The 16,898-nt window shown below is 41.2% G+C and overlaps 1 protein-coding gene across 2 annotated transcripts in view; it reads right to left on the bottom strand.

The window, feature by feature from the left end:
* Positions 1 to 16,898, bottom strand: part of UNC93B1 (unc-93 homolog B1, TLR signaling regulator) — a 259,616-nt gene that overhangs the window by 74,048 nt on the left and 168,670 nt on the right. For both annotated transcript variants that reach the window (XM_040320883.1, XM_040320884.1), the window contains one exon: positions 14,055 to 14,148. In XM_040320883.1, coding sequence (XP_040176817.1) covers positions 14,055 to 14,148 — 94 coding nt within the window. The remainder of the gene's footprint in view (positions 1 to 14,054; positions 14,149 to 16,898) is intronic.

The raw sequence follows: 16,898 nt of genomic DNA, 5'->3' as shown, positions 1-16,898 counted from the left end.
CCGGTCACACGTCATTCACTCAAATTATGGGACTCCTTACGTACCCCTTTCCATTTAGTCTCCGCCCCCATGCCCCCCTACTTTCGTTTTTTGGCCACCCACTTTTTCATCCTGCTTTCGCAGAACCGGAATCCTTCCGGTTTTGGTCTCAAGCAGGGCTACGCCGGATCTGCGATATAGTAAATAAAACCACTTTGAAGACTTTTTTGGAACTCCAGACCCAAGTCGAGTTACCCTCTGCTGAATACTATCACTACCTCCAAATAACCCACTTCACTCGTACAGTGGTAGGTGTTTGCTCCTTATTTGACGGTATGTCTTTCTATGAAAATATTTGTAACTCAGATCCGCACGCCCCCGGCATTATTTCGCGTATCTATAGCCATCTCACGGCCCCACCCTCTGAACTCCCTCTATATGCTGCACAGTGGTCCAAAGACTTACAAATCACATTGAAATCGGAGGACTGGGCGACTATTTGGGCCCGCACTAAGACCTCCACTCAAAACGTTGTGGCCTTGGAGGCCAACTACAAGGTCCTCATGTGGTGGTACCTGGTCCCAGCTAGGATAGCTAAATTCTCACCTTTGTATTCTCCTGTATGTTTCCGGGGTTGTGGAGGGAGAGGTACCCACGAACATATATGGTGGTCATGCACCATTGTACAACAATTTTGGAAAGTAATATTCCGTATGGCCTTCGACCATCTTACATGACACCCTCCTCCCTGATCCATCTTTGGCCTTGTTAAATCACGTTAGTGGTGATTATACCAGAGCTCAAGTTCGTCTCCTATTACAATTGACCACAGCTGCTAAACAAACAATAGCCAAGGCCTGGAAAACCCCCAAACTTCATGTAGCCGAAGTAAAACACAGAGTGACCCAAGCAATGATCCATAGTAAGACTGAAGGAATTATTTTAGATAGAATCCCACAACATGATAAAGTCTGGTCCCCATGGGTGGAATATTTTCTCCCTCCTGACTTTGTAGCCACCTTCCCGATCCCATGATTGTCGTAATGTTTTCATAATTTGACACGATGGCCCATCGGGGGCGTACCCGCCCTCGCCGACACTCTTCCCTCCTTTTCTTTTCTATTCCCTCTTTTCTCCCTCCCTTCCTCTATCTCCCACCCCTACATTTCTCCTCCCCCGCCCTGGTCTCTTAGGGCTCCCTCCCCCCTACATTGAAACTTATTGTTTTTTTTTTACACAGGGGCGACACGGTCACGTGTAGCCCCCCATTAGCCTTTAGTTCTCTATCCTTGCACCTGTTGAGTACGGGTTACTGTTCTATTCTACCTTTTGGAATAGAAACGTTTGCTATGTATTTTAGATTACTTTGTCCCTATCCACTATGTTTCCAAAAGACTCCGCTTTAATGCCTTTTCTCGATATGTTGCACTTGATCCTCTGTTGCATAATCCCGGGTGGTTCCCCCGGTATTGTTTGTACACGTTGATGTCATTATGTACCACTGTATCCCCGCTATTGTTTTACGCGGAAATGTGTATTTTTTATTCTGTACTCTTTCTTTTTTACAATAAAAAATTTGAACAAGAAAAATTTTAAAAATGTTCCTGCAAAACACACAAAGACGCTCTTTTCTAAATCGCTGGCATGGCCACAATTTTAAGTTTATCAACATAAATTCATATCGATGCGTTCACAAGGGCCGTGTCTTTCAAACGGTGAAGTCGCTGTATCGATCGCATGTACGGTTGTGGATTTATTACGTTTTGTTTGAAGGCTTCGATAACTGATTTTGTGTGTGGATGAAAGCGTTTGTAATGGTATTTTGGTTCCCTAAATAGCTTTCCTTACCTCAGTGCAGTCCTCCTCCCCCACCTCATGTGGAGAAAGCCTCTTGAGGGGGAGGGGCGACCAGGAAAGTCAGGACACTCTCTATATTGCAGATAGAGAAAGGAGCTGTGTGATATTAGGCTTTATAAGTACTGAAGGAACACTGCTTGTATGTCCTAAAGATACTGTAGTGGTTATGGTGAATGGCTTTTGTGCGGGCTCAGCAATTCAGCAATTCAGCATTCCCACTCGCATTTTCCTCAGGAAATGCATTGTCTAGTTAGTGGGAATGCTTTAATAAGCATTCCCAGTATTGATATTCGTTTTTTATTATTAGTGGGAATGCTTTAATAAGCATTCCCAGTATTGATATTCGTTTTTTAGTGGGAATGCTTAATAAGCATTCCCAGTATTGATATTCGTTTTTTATTATTAGTGGGAATGCTTAATAAGCATTCCAGTATTGATATTCGTTTTTTATTATTCTTCTTCTTAATTTTAATTTTAATTTTATTCGTACGTTTTTGGCTCTGCGTAACTTCTGCATACTTTCAGCTATTGAGACCATTCAACTATTAAAATGTTCGTCTCGTTCAGCTAACGATGGGACTTCTTCAAGTTTTTTTGTACTATTTATACTTTTTAAAATATTAAGCTTTTAGACACTTTTTTTAACATTGAAGTCAATGAGAACATCCTTTTTCCTGCTTCAAAACACACGTTCTGCCAAAAGTTCAGCTCCTTCATACTTTCACTTACAGACACCAAACAAACTTTAAAGCGGTCACAAAATATTCAGCTATCCAAACATGACTTTTTAAAATTGATATCTTTTACGGTTTTTGTGAAAACGCAATTTACGTTTAGTGATTTTTTTATCGGTTATAATGTAATCCTATGGAGCAGGTTTAGAGTGTGTCATGTGACCTTTAGAGTGGAGATCATCCACAAAAAATATTATTTTTAAAAAAAGGGGGAACAAATTGCTCTCACGCCCACAAGATCTACTTGTCATACACAATTTATATATCAAAACGTAGGTATGCTTGTCTGGTTTCAGGCAATGTGATCAGTTTTGTGATACGTATTTTAGTTTCAGTTCCTGGAGCTTCTAAAGGACAACAGCCTGAAATCTTCTCTCATAGACTCTCATGTTAAAAAGTCTAAAAAATGTTTCTGCAAAACACACAACGACGCTCTTTTCTAAATCGCTGACATGGCCACATTTTTAAGTTTATCAACATAAATTTCATATCGATGCGTTCACAAGGGCCGTGTCTTTCAAACGGTGAAGTCGCTGTATCGATCGCATATATGGTTGTGGATTTATTAACTTTTGTTTGAAGGCGTAATTCATGTATTTGGTCTGTGAATTAAAAGGCGTTTGTAATGCTATTTCTTTCCATAAATAGCTTTCCTTACCTCAGGGCAATATTCCTCCTCACTGACCTGGGGGGGAGGGGAAACCTCTTGAGGGGGGAGGGGCGACCAGGAAGTCAGGATACTCTATACTTTGCAGATAGAGAAAGGAGCTGTGTGTCCTAAAGATAGTGTAGTGGTTATGGTGAATGGCTTTGGTGCGGGCTCAGCAATTCAGCAATCCCACTCGCATTTTCCTCAGGAAATGCATTTTCTAGCTCTTCTTCTTAATTTTAATTTTATTATTCCGTAAGTTTTTTGGCTCTGCGTAACTTCTGCATACTTTCAGCTATTGAGACCATTCAACTTTTAAAATGTTCGTCTAGTTCAGCTAACGATGGGACTTCTTCAAGTTTTTTTGTACTATTTATACTTTTTAACCACTTCCCGCCCGGCCTATGGCCGATTTACGTCCGGGAAGTGGTTATGAAATCCTGACAGGACGTTCCAGAACGTCCTGCAGGATTTCATGCCGCGCGCCCGTGGGGGCGCGCATCGCGGCGATCGGTGATGCGGGGTGTCAGTCTGACACCCTGCATCTCCGATCTCGGTAAAGAGCCTCCGGCGGAGACTCTTTACCACGTGATCAGCCGTGTCCAACCACGGCTGATCACGATGTAAACAGGAAGAGCCGTTGATGGCTCTTCCTCACTCGCGTCTGACAGAAGCGAGTAGAGGATAGCCGATCGGCGGCTCTCCTGACAGGGGGGGTTCGCGCTGATTGGTTATCAGCGCAGCCCCCACTCGGATCGCCACACTGGACCACCAGGGATGCCCACCCTGGACCACCAGGGTGGGCAAAAAAAAAAAAAAAAACAGAAAAAAAAAAAAGTTAAAAAAAAAAAAAAAAAGCATAAAGAAAAAAAGATGCCAGTCAGTGCCCACAAATGGGCACTGACTGGCAACAATCAGTGCTGCCACCCCAGTGTCCATCAGCGCCACCCCAGTGTCCATCAGCGCCACCCCAGTGTCCATCAGCGCCACCCCACAGTGCCCATCCATGCCCAGTGCCCACCTAGCAGTGCCCATCTGTGCCACCCATAAGTATACATCAGTGCCGCCCATGAGTGCCCATCTGTGCCGCCTATGTGTGCCCATCAGTGTCGCCTATGTGTGCCCATCAGTTCCGCCTATGTGTGCCCATCAGTGCCGCCTGTGTGCCCATCAGTGCCGCCTATGTGTGCCCACCAGTGCCGCCTATGTGTGCCCATCAGTGTCGCATACCAGCGCCGCCAATCAGTGCCACCTCATCTGTGCCCGTCAGTACTACCTCATCGATGTCCATCAGTGCCATCTCATCGGTGCCCATTAGTGCCGCCATATCAGTGCCCGTAATTGAAAGAGAAAACTTATTTACAAAAAAATTAACAGAAAAAAATAAAAACGTATTTTTTTTTCCAAATTTTCAGCCTTTTTTTAGTTGTTGCGCAAAAAAAAAAATCGCAGAGGTGATCAAATACCACCGAAAGAAAGCTCTATTTGTGGGGGAAAAAAGGACGCCAATTTTGTTTGGGTACAGTGTAGCATGACCGCGCAATTGCCATTCAAAGTGCGACAGTGCTGAAAGCTGAAAATTGGCTTGGGCGGGAAGCTGCGTAAGTACCTGGTATGGAAGTGGTTAAAATATTAAGCTTTTAGACACTTTTTTTTAACATTGAAGTCAATGAGAACATCCTTTTTCCTGCTTCAAAACACACGTTCTGCCAAAAGTTTCAGCTCCTTCATACTTTCACTTACAGACACCAAACAAACTTTAAAGCGGTCACAAAATATTCAGCTATCCGGCTATGACTTTTCAGATTGATATCTTTTACGGTTTTTGTGAAAACGCAATTTACGTTTAGTGATATTTTCAGAAAATTTAATCGGTTATAATGTAACCCTATGGAAGGGATTTAGAGTGTGTCATGTGACCTTTACAGTGGAGATCTTTGAAAAAAAAATTATCTTTAAAAAAAGGGGAAACAAATTGCTCTCACGCCCACAAGATCTACTTGTCATACACAATTTATATATCAAAACGTAGGTATGCTTGTCTGGTTTCAGGCAATGTGATCAGTTTTGTGATACGTATTTTAGTTTTAGTTCCTGGAGCTTCTAAAGGACAACAGCCTGAAATCTTCTCTCATAGACTCTTATGTTAAATTATCTAAAAAATGTTTCTGCAAAACACACAAAGACGCCACATTTTTAAGTTTATCAACATAAATTTCATATCGCTGCGTTCACAAGAGCCGTGTCTTTCAAACGGTGTAGTCGCTGTATCGATCGCATGTACGGTTGTGGATTTATTAAGCTTTGTTTGAAGGCTTAATTCATGTATTTGGTCTGTGAATTAAAAGGCGTTTGTAATGGTATTTCTTTCCATAAATAGCTTTCCTTACCTCAGTGAAGTCCTCCTCACTGACCTGGGGGGGAGGGGAAACCTCTTGAGGGGGGAGGGGCGACCAGGAAGTCAGCATACTCTCTACTTTGCAGATAGAGAAAGGAGCTGTGTGTCCTAAAGATAGTGTAGTGGTTATGGTGAATTTGCTTTGGTGCGGGCTCAGCAATTCAGCATTCCCACTCGCATTTTCCTCAGGAAATGCATTGTCTAGTTATTCTTAATTTTAATTTTATTCCGTAAGTTTTTTGGCTCTGCGCAACTTCTGCATACTTTCAGCTATTGAGACCATTCAACTTTTAAAATGTTCATCTCGTTCAGCTAACGATGGGACTTCTTCAAGTTTTTTTGTACTATTTATACTTTTTAAAATATTAAGCTTTTAGACACTTTTTTTTAACATTGAAGTCAATGAGAACATCCTTTTTCCTGCTTCAAAACACACGTTCTGCCAAAAGTTTCAGCTCCTTCATACTTTCACTTACAAACACCAAACAAACTTTAAAGCGGTCACAAAATATTCAGCTATCCAAACATGACTTTTTAGATTGATATCTTTTACGGTTTTTGTGAAAACACAATTTACGTTTGGTGAATTTTTCAGAAAATGTTATCGGTTATAATGTGTTTCTATGGAGCAGCTTTAGAGTGTGTCATGTGACCATTACAGCACAGATCATCCACAAAAAAAAAGTATCTTTAAAAAAGGAGGAACAAATTGCTCTCACGCCCACAAGATCTACTTGTCATACACAATTTATATATCAAAACGTAGCTATGCTTGTCTGGTTTCAGGCAATGTGATCAGTTTTGCTATAGGCATTTGACTTTTAGTTCCAGGAGCTTCTAAAGGACAAGCGCCTCAAACTCCCTCCCATTGACCGTCATGTTAAAAAGTCTAAAAAATGTTTCTGCAAAACACACAAAGACGCTCTTTTCTAAATCGCTGACATGGCCACATTTTTAAGTTTATCAACATAAATTTCATATCGATGCGTTCACAAGGGCCGTTTCTTTCAAACGGTGAAGTCGCTGTATCGATCGCATGTACGGTTGTGGATTTATTAAGTTTTGTTTGAAGGCTTAATTCATGTATTTGGTCTGTGAATTAAAAGCGTTTGTAATGGTAATTCTTTCCATAAATAGCTTCTACCTCAGTGAAGTCCTCCTCACTGACTGGGGGGAGGGGGGGAAACTCTTGAGGGGGAGGGGCGACCAGGGAAGTCAGGATACTCTCTACTTTGCAGATAGAGAAAGGAGCTGTGTGTCCTAAAGATAGTGTAGTGGTTATGGTGAATGGCTTTGGTGCGGGCTCAGCAATTCAGCATTCCCACTCGCATTTTCCTCAGGGAATGCATTTTCTAGTTATTCTTTTTATTCTTATCCTTTATTCCGTACGTTTTTTGGCTCTGCGTAACTTCTGATACTTGAGCTATTGAGACCATTCAACTATTAAAATGTTCGTCTCGTTCAGCTAACGATGGGACTTCTTCAAGTTTTTTTGTACTATTTATACTTTTTAAAATATTAAGCTTTTAGACACTTTTTTTTAACATTGAAGTCAATGAGAACATGCTTTTTATACCGCTTCAAAACACACGTTCTGCCCAAAAGTTTCAGCTCCTCATACTTTCACTTACAGACACCAAACAAACTTTAAAGCGGTCACAAAATATTCAGCTATCCAAACATGACTTTTCAGATTGATATCTTTCACGTTTTTTGTGAAAACGCAATTTACGTTTAGCGATTTTTTCAGAAAATGTAATCGGTTATAATGTAATCCTATGGAAGGGATTTAGAGTGTGTCATGTGACCTTTAGAGTGGAGATCTTTGAAAAAAAAAATTATCTTTAAAAAAAGGGAAAACAAATTGCTCTCACGCCCACAAGATCTACTTGTCATACACAATTTATATATCAAAACGTAGGTATTTTTGTCTCGTTTCAGGCAATGTGATCAGTTTTGTGATAGGCATTTGACTTTTAGTTCCAGGAGCTTCTAAAGGACAAGAGCGACAAAACCACTCTCATTGACTCTCATGTTAAAAATTTTAAAAATGTTCCTGCAAAACACACAAAGACGCTCTTTTCTAAATCGCTGGCATGGCCACAATTTTAAGTTTATCAACATAAATTTTATATCGATGCGTTCACAAGGGCCGTGTCTTTCAAACGGTGAAGTCGCTGTATCGATCGCATGTACGGGTTGTGGATTTATTACGTTTTGTTTGAATGCTTCGATAACTGATTTTGTGTGTGGATGAAAGCGTTTCTAATGGTATTTTGATTCCCTAAACAGCTTTCTTTTACCTCAGTGCAGTCCTCCTCCCCCACTTCATGTGGAGAAAGCCTCTTGAGGGGGAGGGGCGACCAGGCAAGTCAGGACACTCTCTATATTGCAGATAGAGAAAGGAGCTGTGTGATATTAGGCTTTATAAGTACTGAAGGAACACTGCTTGTATGTCCTAAAGATACTGTAGTGGTTATGGTGAATGGCTTTTGTGCGGGCTCAGCAATTCAGCATTCCCACTCGCATTTTCCTCAGGAAATGCATTATCTAGTTATTAGTGGGAATGCTTTAATAAGCATTCCCAGTATTGATATTCGTTTTTTATTAGTGGGAATGCTTTAATAAGCATTCCCAGTATTGATATTCGTTTTTTATTATTCTTAATTTTAATTTTAATTTTATTCCGTACGTTTTTTGGCTCTGCGTAACTTCTGCATACTTTCAGCTATTGAGACCATTCAACTTTTAAAATGTTCATCTCGTTCAGCTAATGATGGGACTTCTTCAAGTTTTTTTGTACTATTTATACTTTTTAAAATATTAAGCCTTTAGACACTTTTTTTTAACATTGAAGTCAATGAGAACATCCTTTTTCCTGCTTCAAAACATACGTTCTGCCAAAAGTTTCAGCTCCTTCATACTTTCATTTACAGACACCAAACAAACTTTAAAGCGGTCACAAAATATTCAGCTATCCAAACATGACTTTTTAGATTGATATCTTTTATGGTTTTTGTGAAAACGCAATTTACGTTTAGTGATTTTTTTATCGGTTATAATGTAATCCTATGGAGCAGGTTTAGAGTGTGTCATGTGACCTTTAGAGTGGAGATCATCCACAAACAATATTATCTTTAAAAAAAGGGGGAACAAATTGCTCTCACGCCCACAAGATCTACTTGTCATACACAATTTATATATCAAAACGTAGCTATGCTTGTCTGGTTTCAGGCAATGTGATCAGTTTTGTGATACGTATTTTAGTTTTAGTTCCTGGAGCTTCTAAAGGACAACAGCCTGAAATCTTCTCTCATAGACTCTCATGTTAAATTATCTAAAAAATGTTTGTGCAAAACACACAAACACGCTCTTTTGTAAATCGCTGACATGGCCACATTTTTAAGTTTATCAACATAAATTTCATATCGCTGCGTTCACAAGGGCCGTGTCTTTCAAACGGTGTAGTCGCTGTATCGATCGCATGTACGGTTGTGGATTTATTAAGCTTTGTTTGAAGGCTTCGATAACTGATTTTGTGTGTGGATGAAAGCGTTTCTAATGGTATTTTGATTCCCTAAACAGCTTTCCTTACCTCAGTGCAGTCCTCCTCCCCCACCTCATGTGGAGAAAGCCTCTTGAGGGGGAGGGGCGACCAGGCAAGTCAGGACACTCTCTATATTGCAGATAGAGAAAGGAGCTGTGTGATATTAGGCTTTATAAGTACTGAAGGAACACTGCTTGTATGTCCTAAAGATACTGTAGTGGTTATGGTCAATAGCTTTTGTGCGGGCTCAGCAATTCAGCTATTCAGCATTCCCACTCGCATTTTCCTCAGGGAATGCATTGTCTAGTTATTTTTCTCCTTTATTATTCCGTACGTTTTTTGGCTCTGCGTAACTTCTGTATACTTTCAGCTATTGAGACCATTCAACTATTAAAATGTTCGTCTCGTTCAGCTAACGATGGGACTTCTTCAAGTTTTTTTGTACTATTTATACTTTTTAAAATATTAAGCTTTTAGACAACTTTTTTTTAACATGAAGTCAATGAGAACATCCTTTTTCCCGCTCCAAATCACACGTCCTGCCAAAAGTTTCAGCTCCTTCATACTTTCACTTACAGACACCAAACAAACTTTAAAGCGGTCACAAAATATTCAGCTATCCGGCTATGACTTTTCAGATTGATATCTTTTACGGGTTTTGTGAAAACGCAATTTACGTTTAGTGATATTTTCAGAAAATTTTATCGGTTATAATGTAATCCTATGGAGCAGGTTTAGAGTGTGTCATGTGACCTTTAGAGTGGAGATCATCCACAAAAAAAATTATCTTTAAAAAAAGGGGAAACAAATTGCTCTCACGCCCACAAGATCTACTTGTCATACACAATTTATATATCAAAACGTAGGTATTGTTGTCTGGTTTCAGGCAATGTGATCAGTTTTGTGATATGTATTTTTAGTTTTAGTTCCTGGAGCTTCTAAAGGACAACAGCCTGAAATCTCTCTCATTGACTCTCATGTTAAAAAATCTAAAAAATGTTCCTGCAAAACACACAAAGACGCTCTTTTCTAAATCGCTGACATGGCCACATTTTAAGTTTATCAACATAAATTTCATATCGATGCGTTCACAAAGCCTTGTGTTTCAAACGGTTGTAGTCGCTGTATCGATCGCATGTACGGTTGTGGATTTATTAAGTTTTGTTTGAAGCTTAATTCATGTATTTGGTCTGTGAATAAAAGGCGTTTGTAATGGAATTTCTTTCCATAAATAGCTTTCTACCTCAGTGCAATATTTCTCCTCACTGACCTGGGGGGGGGGAGGGGAAACCTCTTGAGGGGGAGGGGCAACCAGGAAGTCAGGATACTCTCTACTTTGCAGATAGAGAAAGGAGCTGTGTGTCCTAAAGATAGTGTAGTGGTTATGGTGAATGGCTTTGGCGCGGGCTCAGCAATTCAGCATTCCCACGCATCGCATTTTCCTCAGGAAATGCATTGTCTAGTTATTTTTATTATTCCGTACGTGTTTTTTGGCTCTGCGTAACTTCTGCATACTTTCAGCTATTGAGACCATTCAACTATTGAAATGTGCATCTCGTTAAGCTAACGATGGGACTTCTTCAAGTTTTTTTGTACTATTTATACTTTTTAAAATAATAAGCTTTTAGACACTTTTTTTTTAACATTGAAGTCAATGAGAACATGCTTTTTACCGCTTCAAATCACACGTCCTGCAAAAAGTTTCAGCTCCTTCATACTTTCACTTACAGACACCAAACAAACTTTAAAGCGGTCACAAAATATTCAGCTATCCGGCTATGACTTTTCAGATTGATATCTTTTACGGTTTTTGTGAAAACGCAATTTACGTTTAGTGATTTTTTCAGAAAATGTTATCGGTTATAATGTAATCCTATGGAGGCGATTTAGAGTGTGTCATGTGACCTTTACAGTGAGGATCATGGAAAAAAAATTATCTTTAAAAAAAAGGGGAAACAAATTGCTCTCACGCCCACAAGATCTACTTGTCATACACAATTTATATATCAAAACGTAGGTATTTGTGTCTGGTTTCAGGCAATGTGATCAGTTTTGTGATAGGGATTTGACTTTTAGTTCCAGGAGCTTCTAAAGGACAAGAGCGCCAAAATCTCTGTCATTGACTGTAATGTTAAAAATACTTCAAAATGTTTCTGCAAAACGCACAAAGACACTCTTTTTTAAATCGCTGACATGCCCACATTTTTAAGTTTATCAACATAAGTTTAATACCGATTTGTTCACAAAAGCCTTGAGTTTCAAACGGTGAAGTCGCTGTATCGATCGCATGTACGGTTGTGGATTTATTACGTTTTGTTTGAAGGCTTCAATAACTGATTTTGTGTGTGGATTCAAGCGTTTCTAATGGTATTTTGATTCCCTAAATAGCTTTCTTTTACCTCAGTGCAGTCCTCCTCCCCCACCTCATGTGGAGAAAGCCTCTTGAGGGGGAGGGGCGACCAGGCAAGTCAAGACACTCCCATATTGCAGATAGAGAAAGGAGCTGTGTGATATTAGGCTTTATAAGTACTGAAGGAACACTGCTTGTATGTCCTAAAGATACTGTAGTGGTTATGGTGAATGGCTTTGGCGCGAGCTCAGCAATTCAGCTATTCAGCATTCCCACTCGCATTTTCCTCAGGAAATGCATTTTCTAGTTATTTTTATTATTCCGTACGTTTTTTGGCTCTGCGTAACTTCTGCATACTTTCAGCTATTGAGACCATTCAACTATTAAAACGTTCATCTCGTTCAGCTAACGATGAGACTTCTTCAAGTTTTTTGTACTATTTATACTTTATCTTTAAAAAAAGGGGAAACAAATTGCTCTCACGCCCACAAGATCTACTTGTCATACACAATTTATATATCAAAACGTAGGTATTTGTGTCTGGTTTCAGGCAATGTGATCAGTTTTGCGATAGGCATTTGACTTTTAGTTCCAGGAGCTTCTAAAGGACAAGAGACCGAAATTTTCACTCATGGACTGTAATGTTAAAAAGACTTTAAAATGTTTCTGCAAAACGCACAAAGACACTTTTTTTTAAATCGCTGACATGCCCACATTTTTAAGTTTATCAACATAAATTTTATACCGATTTGTTCACAAAAGCCTTGTGTTTCAAACGGTGAAGTCGCTGTATCGATCGCATGTACGGTTGTGGATTTATTAAGGTTTGTTTGAAGGCTTAATTCATGTATTTGGTCTGTGAATTAAAAAGCGTTTGTAATGCTATTTGTTTCCATAAATAGCTTTCTACCTCCTCACTGACCTGGGGGGGGGGGGGGAAACCTCTTGAGGGGGGAGGGGCGACCAGGAAGTCAGGATACTCTCTACTTTGCAGATAGAGAAAGGAGCTGTGTGTCCTAAAGATCGTGTAGTGGTTATGGTGAATGGCTTTGGTGCGGGCTCAGCAATTCAGCTATTCAGCATTCCCACGCGCATTTTCCTCAGGAAATGCATTTTCTAGTTTGCAATGACAGCTATTCTTCTGTATTTGTGACAGTCACATTAACACTAAAGCTGGGAATACACAGTGTTTTTTTTTTCTCCACAATGTGAATGGAGGATCACCCCATGCCAGGATATTCTATTCTGACAGTGGCTTCTGCTGATGTTTTCCTACTTGTCTGTTTGGCAGAAGTTGATAAAACAATCGACTTCTTTTGAGAGGGATCTGCTACACACTGATGGAAATTCAGCTGGTCCCTGCTGAACCGGATAAAATGTGATCAGTGTATGGCCAGCTTATGTGGCACCTGATGATAAATCACAGGATGTGTTACAAGTGTAAAGCTGGGCATACTGTACATGGATTGAAATTCATTTGGTTCAGCGGGGACTGGCCAAGATTTGATCCATGTATGGGGGCAGGCTGATTGTACCCAAGTCGATCGATGGATCTACATGCGATTACCGCCAGAGGCTACAGCCACTAGCAGTAATCATTGTGTTCCATTGGCCATAAATACTCGCCCACCCCCCCACCAGCAGAATACAATGGTGCTGCGGGAGGTGTTCCCCCTTCAACATTGACTGTGCTGATGGGGGAATAAAGCAATTTTCTTTCCTTCCACCAGTGGTGAAAAGAAAGAAAATCGCTTCATCTGTGGGCTGCTTAAATATCACTTGACCTTTTCAGTTCTTTACTCATATTTATCATAGTACTGCAGAACAAAACAAGTTTCAGCCTAGGGTCACACTGACAGCGGGTTAGAAATCATGAGAGTTCAGCTGAACTCGCACGATTTCATACCCGCATGTCAGTCCAACTTCGGGAGCGATTTCAGAGACATCTGTGCGGATTCCTGCACAGATGTCTATACAAGTCGCACCCCGAAGTCACCAAAAGTAGTACAGGAACTACTTTTGGGAATCGGTGCGGTGCCATGGCCGCTGATTTGCCATGCGATTTGCCATGTCAAATCGCATGTCAAATTGCACCAATGTGAACCTAGGCCAATTTTTTTTATTTCAAAGTGCCAACACAAAATTAAACCTACCAGCGCCTCTGTACAGGGGATGGGACTGATCATCCCTCTGAATGAGCCCTATGCAACCCAAAACGTACGATTCTGCCAGATTCGCTCGGAATACAGGGTTCAGGAATGTGTTTTGCTAAAAATACAGGGTTCAGGAATGTATTTTGCTCAGAATACAGGGTTCGGGAATGTGTTTTTATCAGAACACAGGGTTCAGGAATGCGTTGTGCTCAGAATTCACTGTGCAACATACACTGACCTACCTAACACATACACCGACCTACCAATTGTATTTCAGCTGCTGTTTTCTAGAGCAGGTAAGGAAATAAAATAATTTTTATGATTTTTTTTTCCATTTTAGCTTGTGTACAAACCTTGTATATGATATTACTAAGAGCCTGCACTTACCACATTCGTGCACGTTGAAGAGTGTGTGGTTATATGTATTCAGGAACTTGTTGAGGAAGAAGTACACAGGAAACTGGGACAGGACAAAGCTCAACTGTAGAAATTAAACAGCAGATAACATCAGATTAAAAATGACATAACCCTATTCTTGTACATAATGCAGTTTATCATAGTATATCATTATAGCATCGATTTTTACAATAGTGTTTCTCAATGTGCTTGAGATGTACCACCAATACCTCAAGTGAAACATGGCAGTACCTGGCCTGGATTATTAATAGTGTGTATGTGTCGCTTAGCTAACATTGTCTGATATACATTGTGAGGGGCCCCAAGATTTATAGCTGATATGCAGTAAATAAAGAATCCAAAAGAATGAACAGTTTCTTAAAACAGTTTCATTCAAGGCATGCCGTGAATGATAACTATCAGGCCCCGTACACACGACAGAGTTTCTCGGCAGAATTCACCGAGAAACTCGGTCAAAACCCGGATTCTGCCGAGAAACTCTGTCGTCTGTACAGTTTTGGCTCGATGGAGCCGCCGAGGAGCTAGACGAGAAAATAGAGAACATGTTCTCTATTTTCTCGTTGTTCTATGGGAGAAGGCGGCCCGCCGAGCTCCTCGGCGGCTTCATCCCAAAACTCGACGAGGAACTCGACTTCTCTGTTGTGTGTACGGGGCCTTACAGTCCATAGCTCCCAATTGTCCCTGATTTCGAGGGACTGTCCCTGATTTGGAACAATGTCCCTCTGTCCCTCTTTCTTCCTCATTTGTCCCTCATTTTGGCCTGAGCTATATTGTTTATAAAATGCACTTTTTTTCTTTCAAAAAGTATTTCCCAGTGCTAAACCTTTTATCCAATTTCTAAATTGCTGCATTTGCACATTTCAAAAGCCAGTATAAAGAATTAGTAGTGTTAAAAAAAGAATAAAAAAGCATTTGTGGGTTTAACTAATCATTTTGTTTTGTATAATTCTCCTTTAAGGGGGCGTGACAGGGTGTGTGTCCTATGCCAATGTAGCGTGGTCATCCTATCAGAGACCATTGATAGGCCTGAATTCCCGCTGGAACTTTATCCACGCTTGTAAATATGTAGGATACCTTTAAGAAGTTATGCATTGTGGGACTAGAAGTAGCGGGAGATATGGACTCCATTGACTCTTCGGAGAAACAGACTACGCTTCCCACAATGCCCTGCATCATTGGAACATGTGACACCTCCGCACAGACTTATGGGGGAGGTTACTTAAGGGAAAGGAGGGGCTGATCTCACTCTCTCGGGACCGGCATCTTCTCCTCTGCGGAGCTGTGGAGAACAGCACAGCCGTGCTGCTAGGCCTGAAGCCTGGGCCTGGATTCACCGAGAGACCAGCCATTCGGAGGGAAGCAAGACCGCAGTACCCAGCTCGTGTTCTAGGAAGACCGGAGAAGCCGTCCAGCTGACAACTGAAACAGTGGAGAGCCTGATATCGGAAACCCTCGTGCAGTGGAGCATAGACCTACCAACGCGCCTTTGAGAAGAATTCAGGCGGATCGGGCCTGTCCGGGTGAGAGAGCACCTGCTCAACTTCCAACTCTCCCCTTTAGACAGACAACTTAGTGCCACCCTACAAGCCGGAGACACGGGTTTGGCCTCTAGCTAAAACTTAGAGGCCCTCTACTTAGATAGTTGTTACGCAGAAGTGGCTGACTCTGACGAGCGATCAGTTCACCAACATTTTTATTCAGAATACCCTGTTTGATTAACTTTATCCTACCGCTTACCACTTGTGGATTACAAATCTAAAGTGCACCAACGGCCGCATTGTGGGTTTTGTTCTCGAGAGGTTCTTCCAGTGTCTGCTCTGCAGGACCGCCCGCTAGGGGGAGCTCGCGAGCATAGACTGCCTATATTAGTTTAACTGAATGGTACCATTCTTTATCAGGGATATGCAATTAGCGGACCTCCAGCTGTTGCAGAACTACAAGTCCCATGAGGCATAGCAAGACTCTGACAGCCACAAGCATGACACCCAGAGGCAGAGGCATGATGGGACTTGTAGTTTTGCAACAGCTGGAGGTCCGCTAATTGCATATCCCTGGCTTAGATCTTCTCCTTATTATTTACTGATTCCCGCAAGGGCCCTTGCAGAATCATTGTGTGTCAGTGCATATCAGTTGTTGGCTTGTAATTTAAACCTATGTTTGCTTTCTCTAGTCTACATAAAGTAAACTCATTTAGCTAGATTCAGAGAGACTTAGGCTGGCGTATCAGTAGATACGCCAGCCTAAGTCTGAATTTGCGTCGGTGCTAATTTAAGTGTATTCTGATAACCAGATACGCTTAAATTAGGCTCAGATACGAGCGGCGTAAGTGTCTTACACCGTTGTATCCTAAAGTGTAATTTTTAGGCTGGACGCTAGGTGGCGCTTCCATTGCGGTCGGTGTAGAATATGGAAATCACTAGATACGCCTATTCACGAACGTACGCCCGGCCGACGCAGTACAGATACATCGTTTACGTAACGCATTATCAGGCCTAAAGTTATTTCATCAAATAGCTGGAATAGTAATGTTAAGTATGGACGTCGTTCCCACGTCGAAATTCGAAAATTTTACGTCGTTTGCGTAAGTCGTCCGTGAATAGGGATTTACGTCATTTACGTCCACGTCAAAACCAATAGGCCCGTGCGGCGTACTTTGCCGCAATGCACACTGGGATATGTAGGCGGACGGCACATGCGCCGTTCCAAAAAAAACGTCAATCACGTTAGGTCAACACAAATTATCATAGAACACGCCCCCTCAGCCTATTTTGAATTAGGCGCCCTTACGCCCGCTCGCTTTAGACTACGCCGCCG

Source organism: Rana temporaria, chromosome 8 (genome assembly GCF_905171775.1).
Source record: "Rana temporaria chromosome 8, aRanTem1.1, whole genome shotgun sequence".
NCBI classification, from domain to species: domain Eukaryota; kingdom Metazoa; phylum Chordata; class Amphibia; order Anura; family Ranidae; genus Rana; species Rana temporaria.
This window is presented reverse-complemented; position numbering and strand designations above follow the sequence as displayed.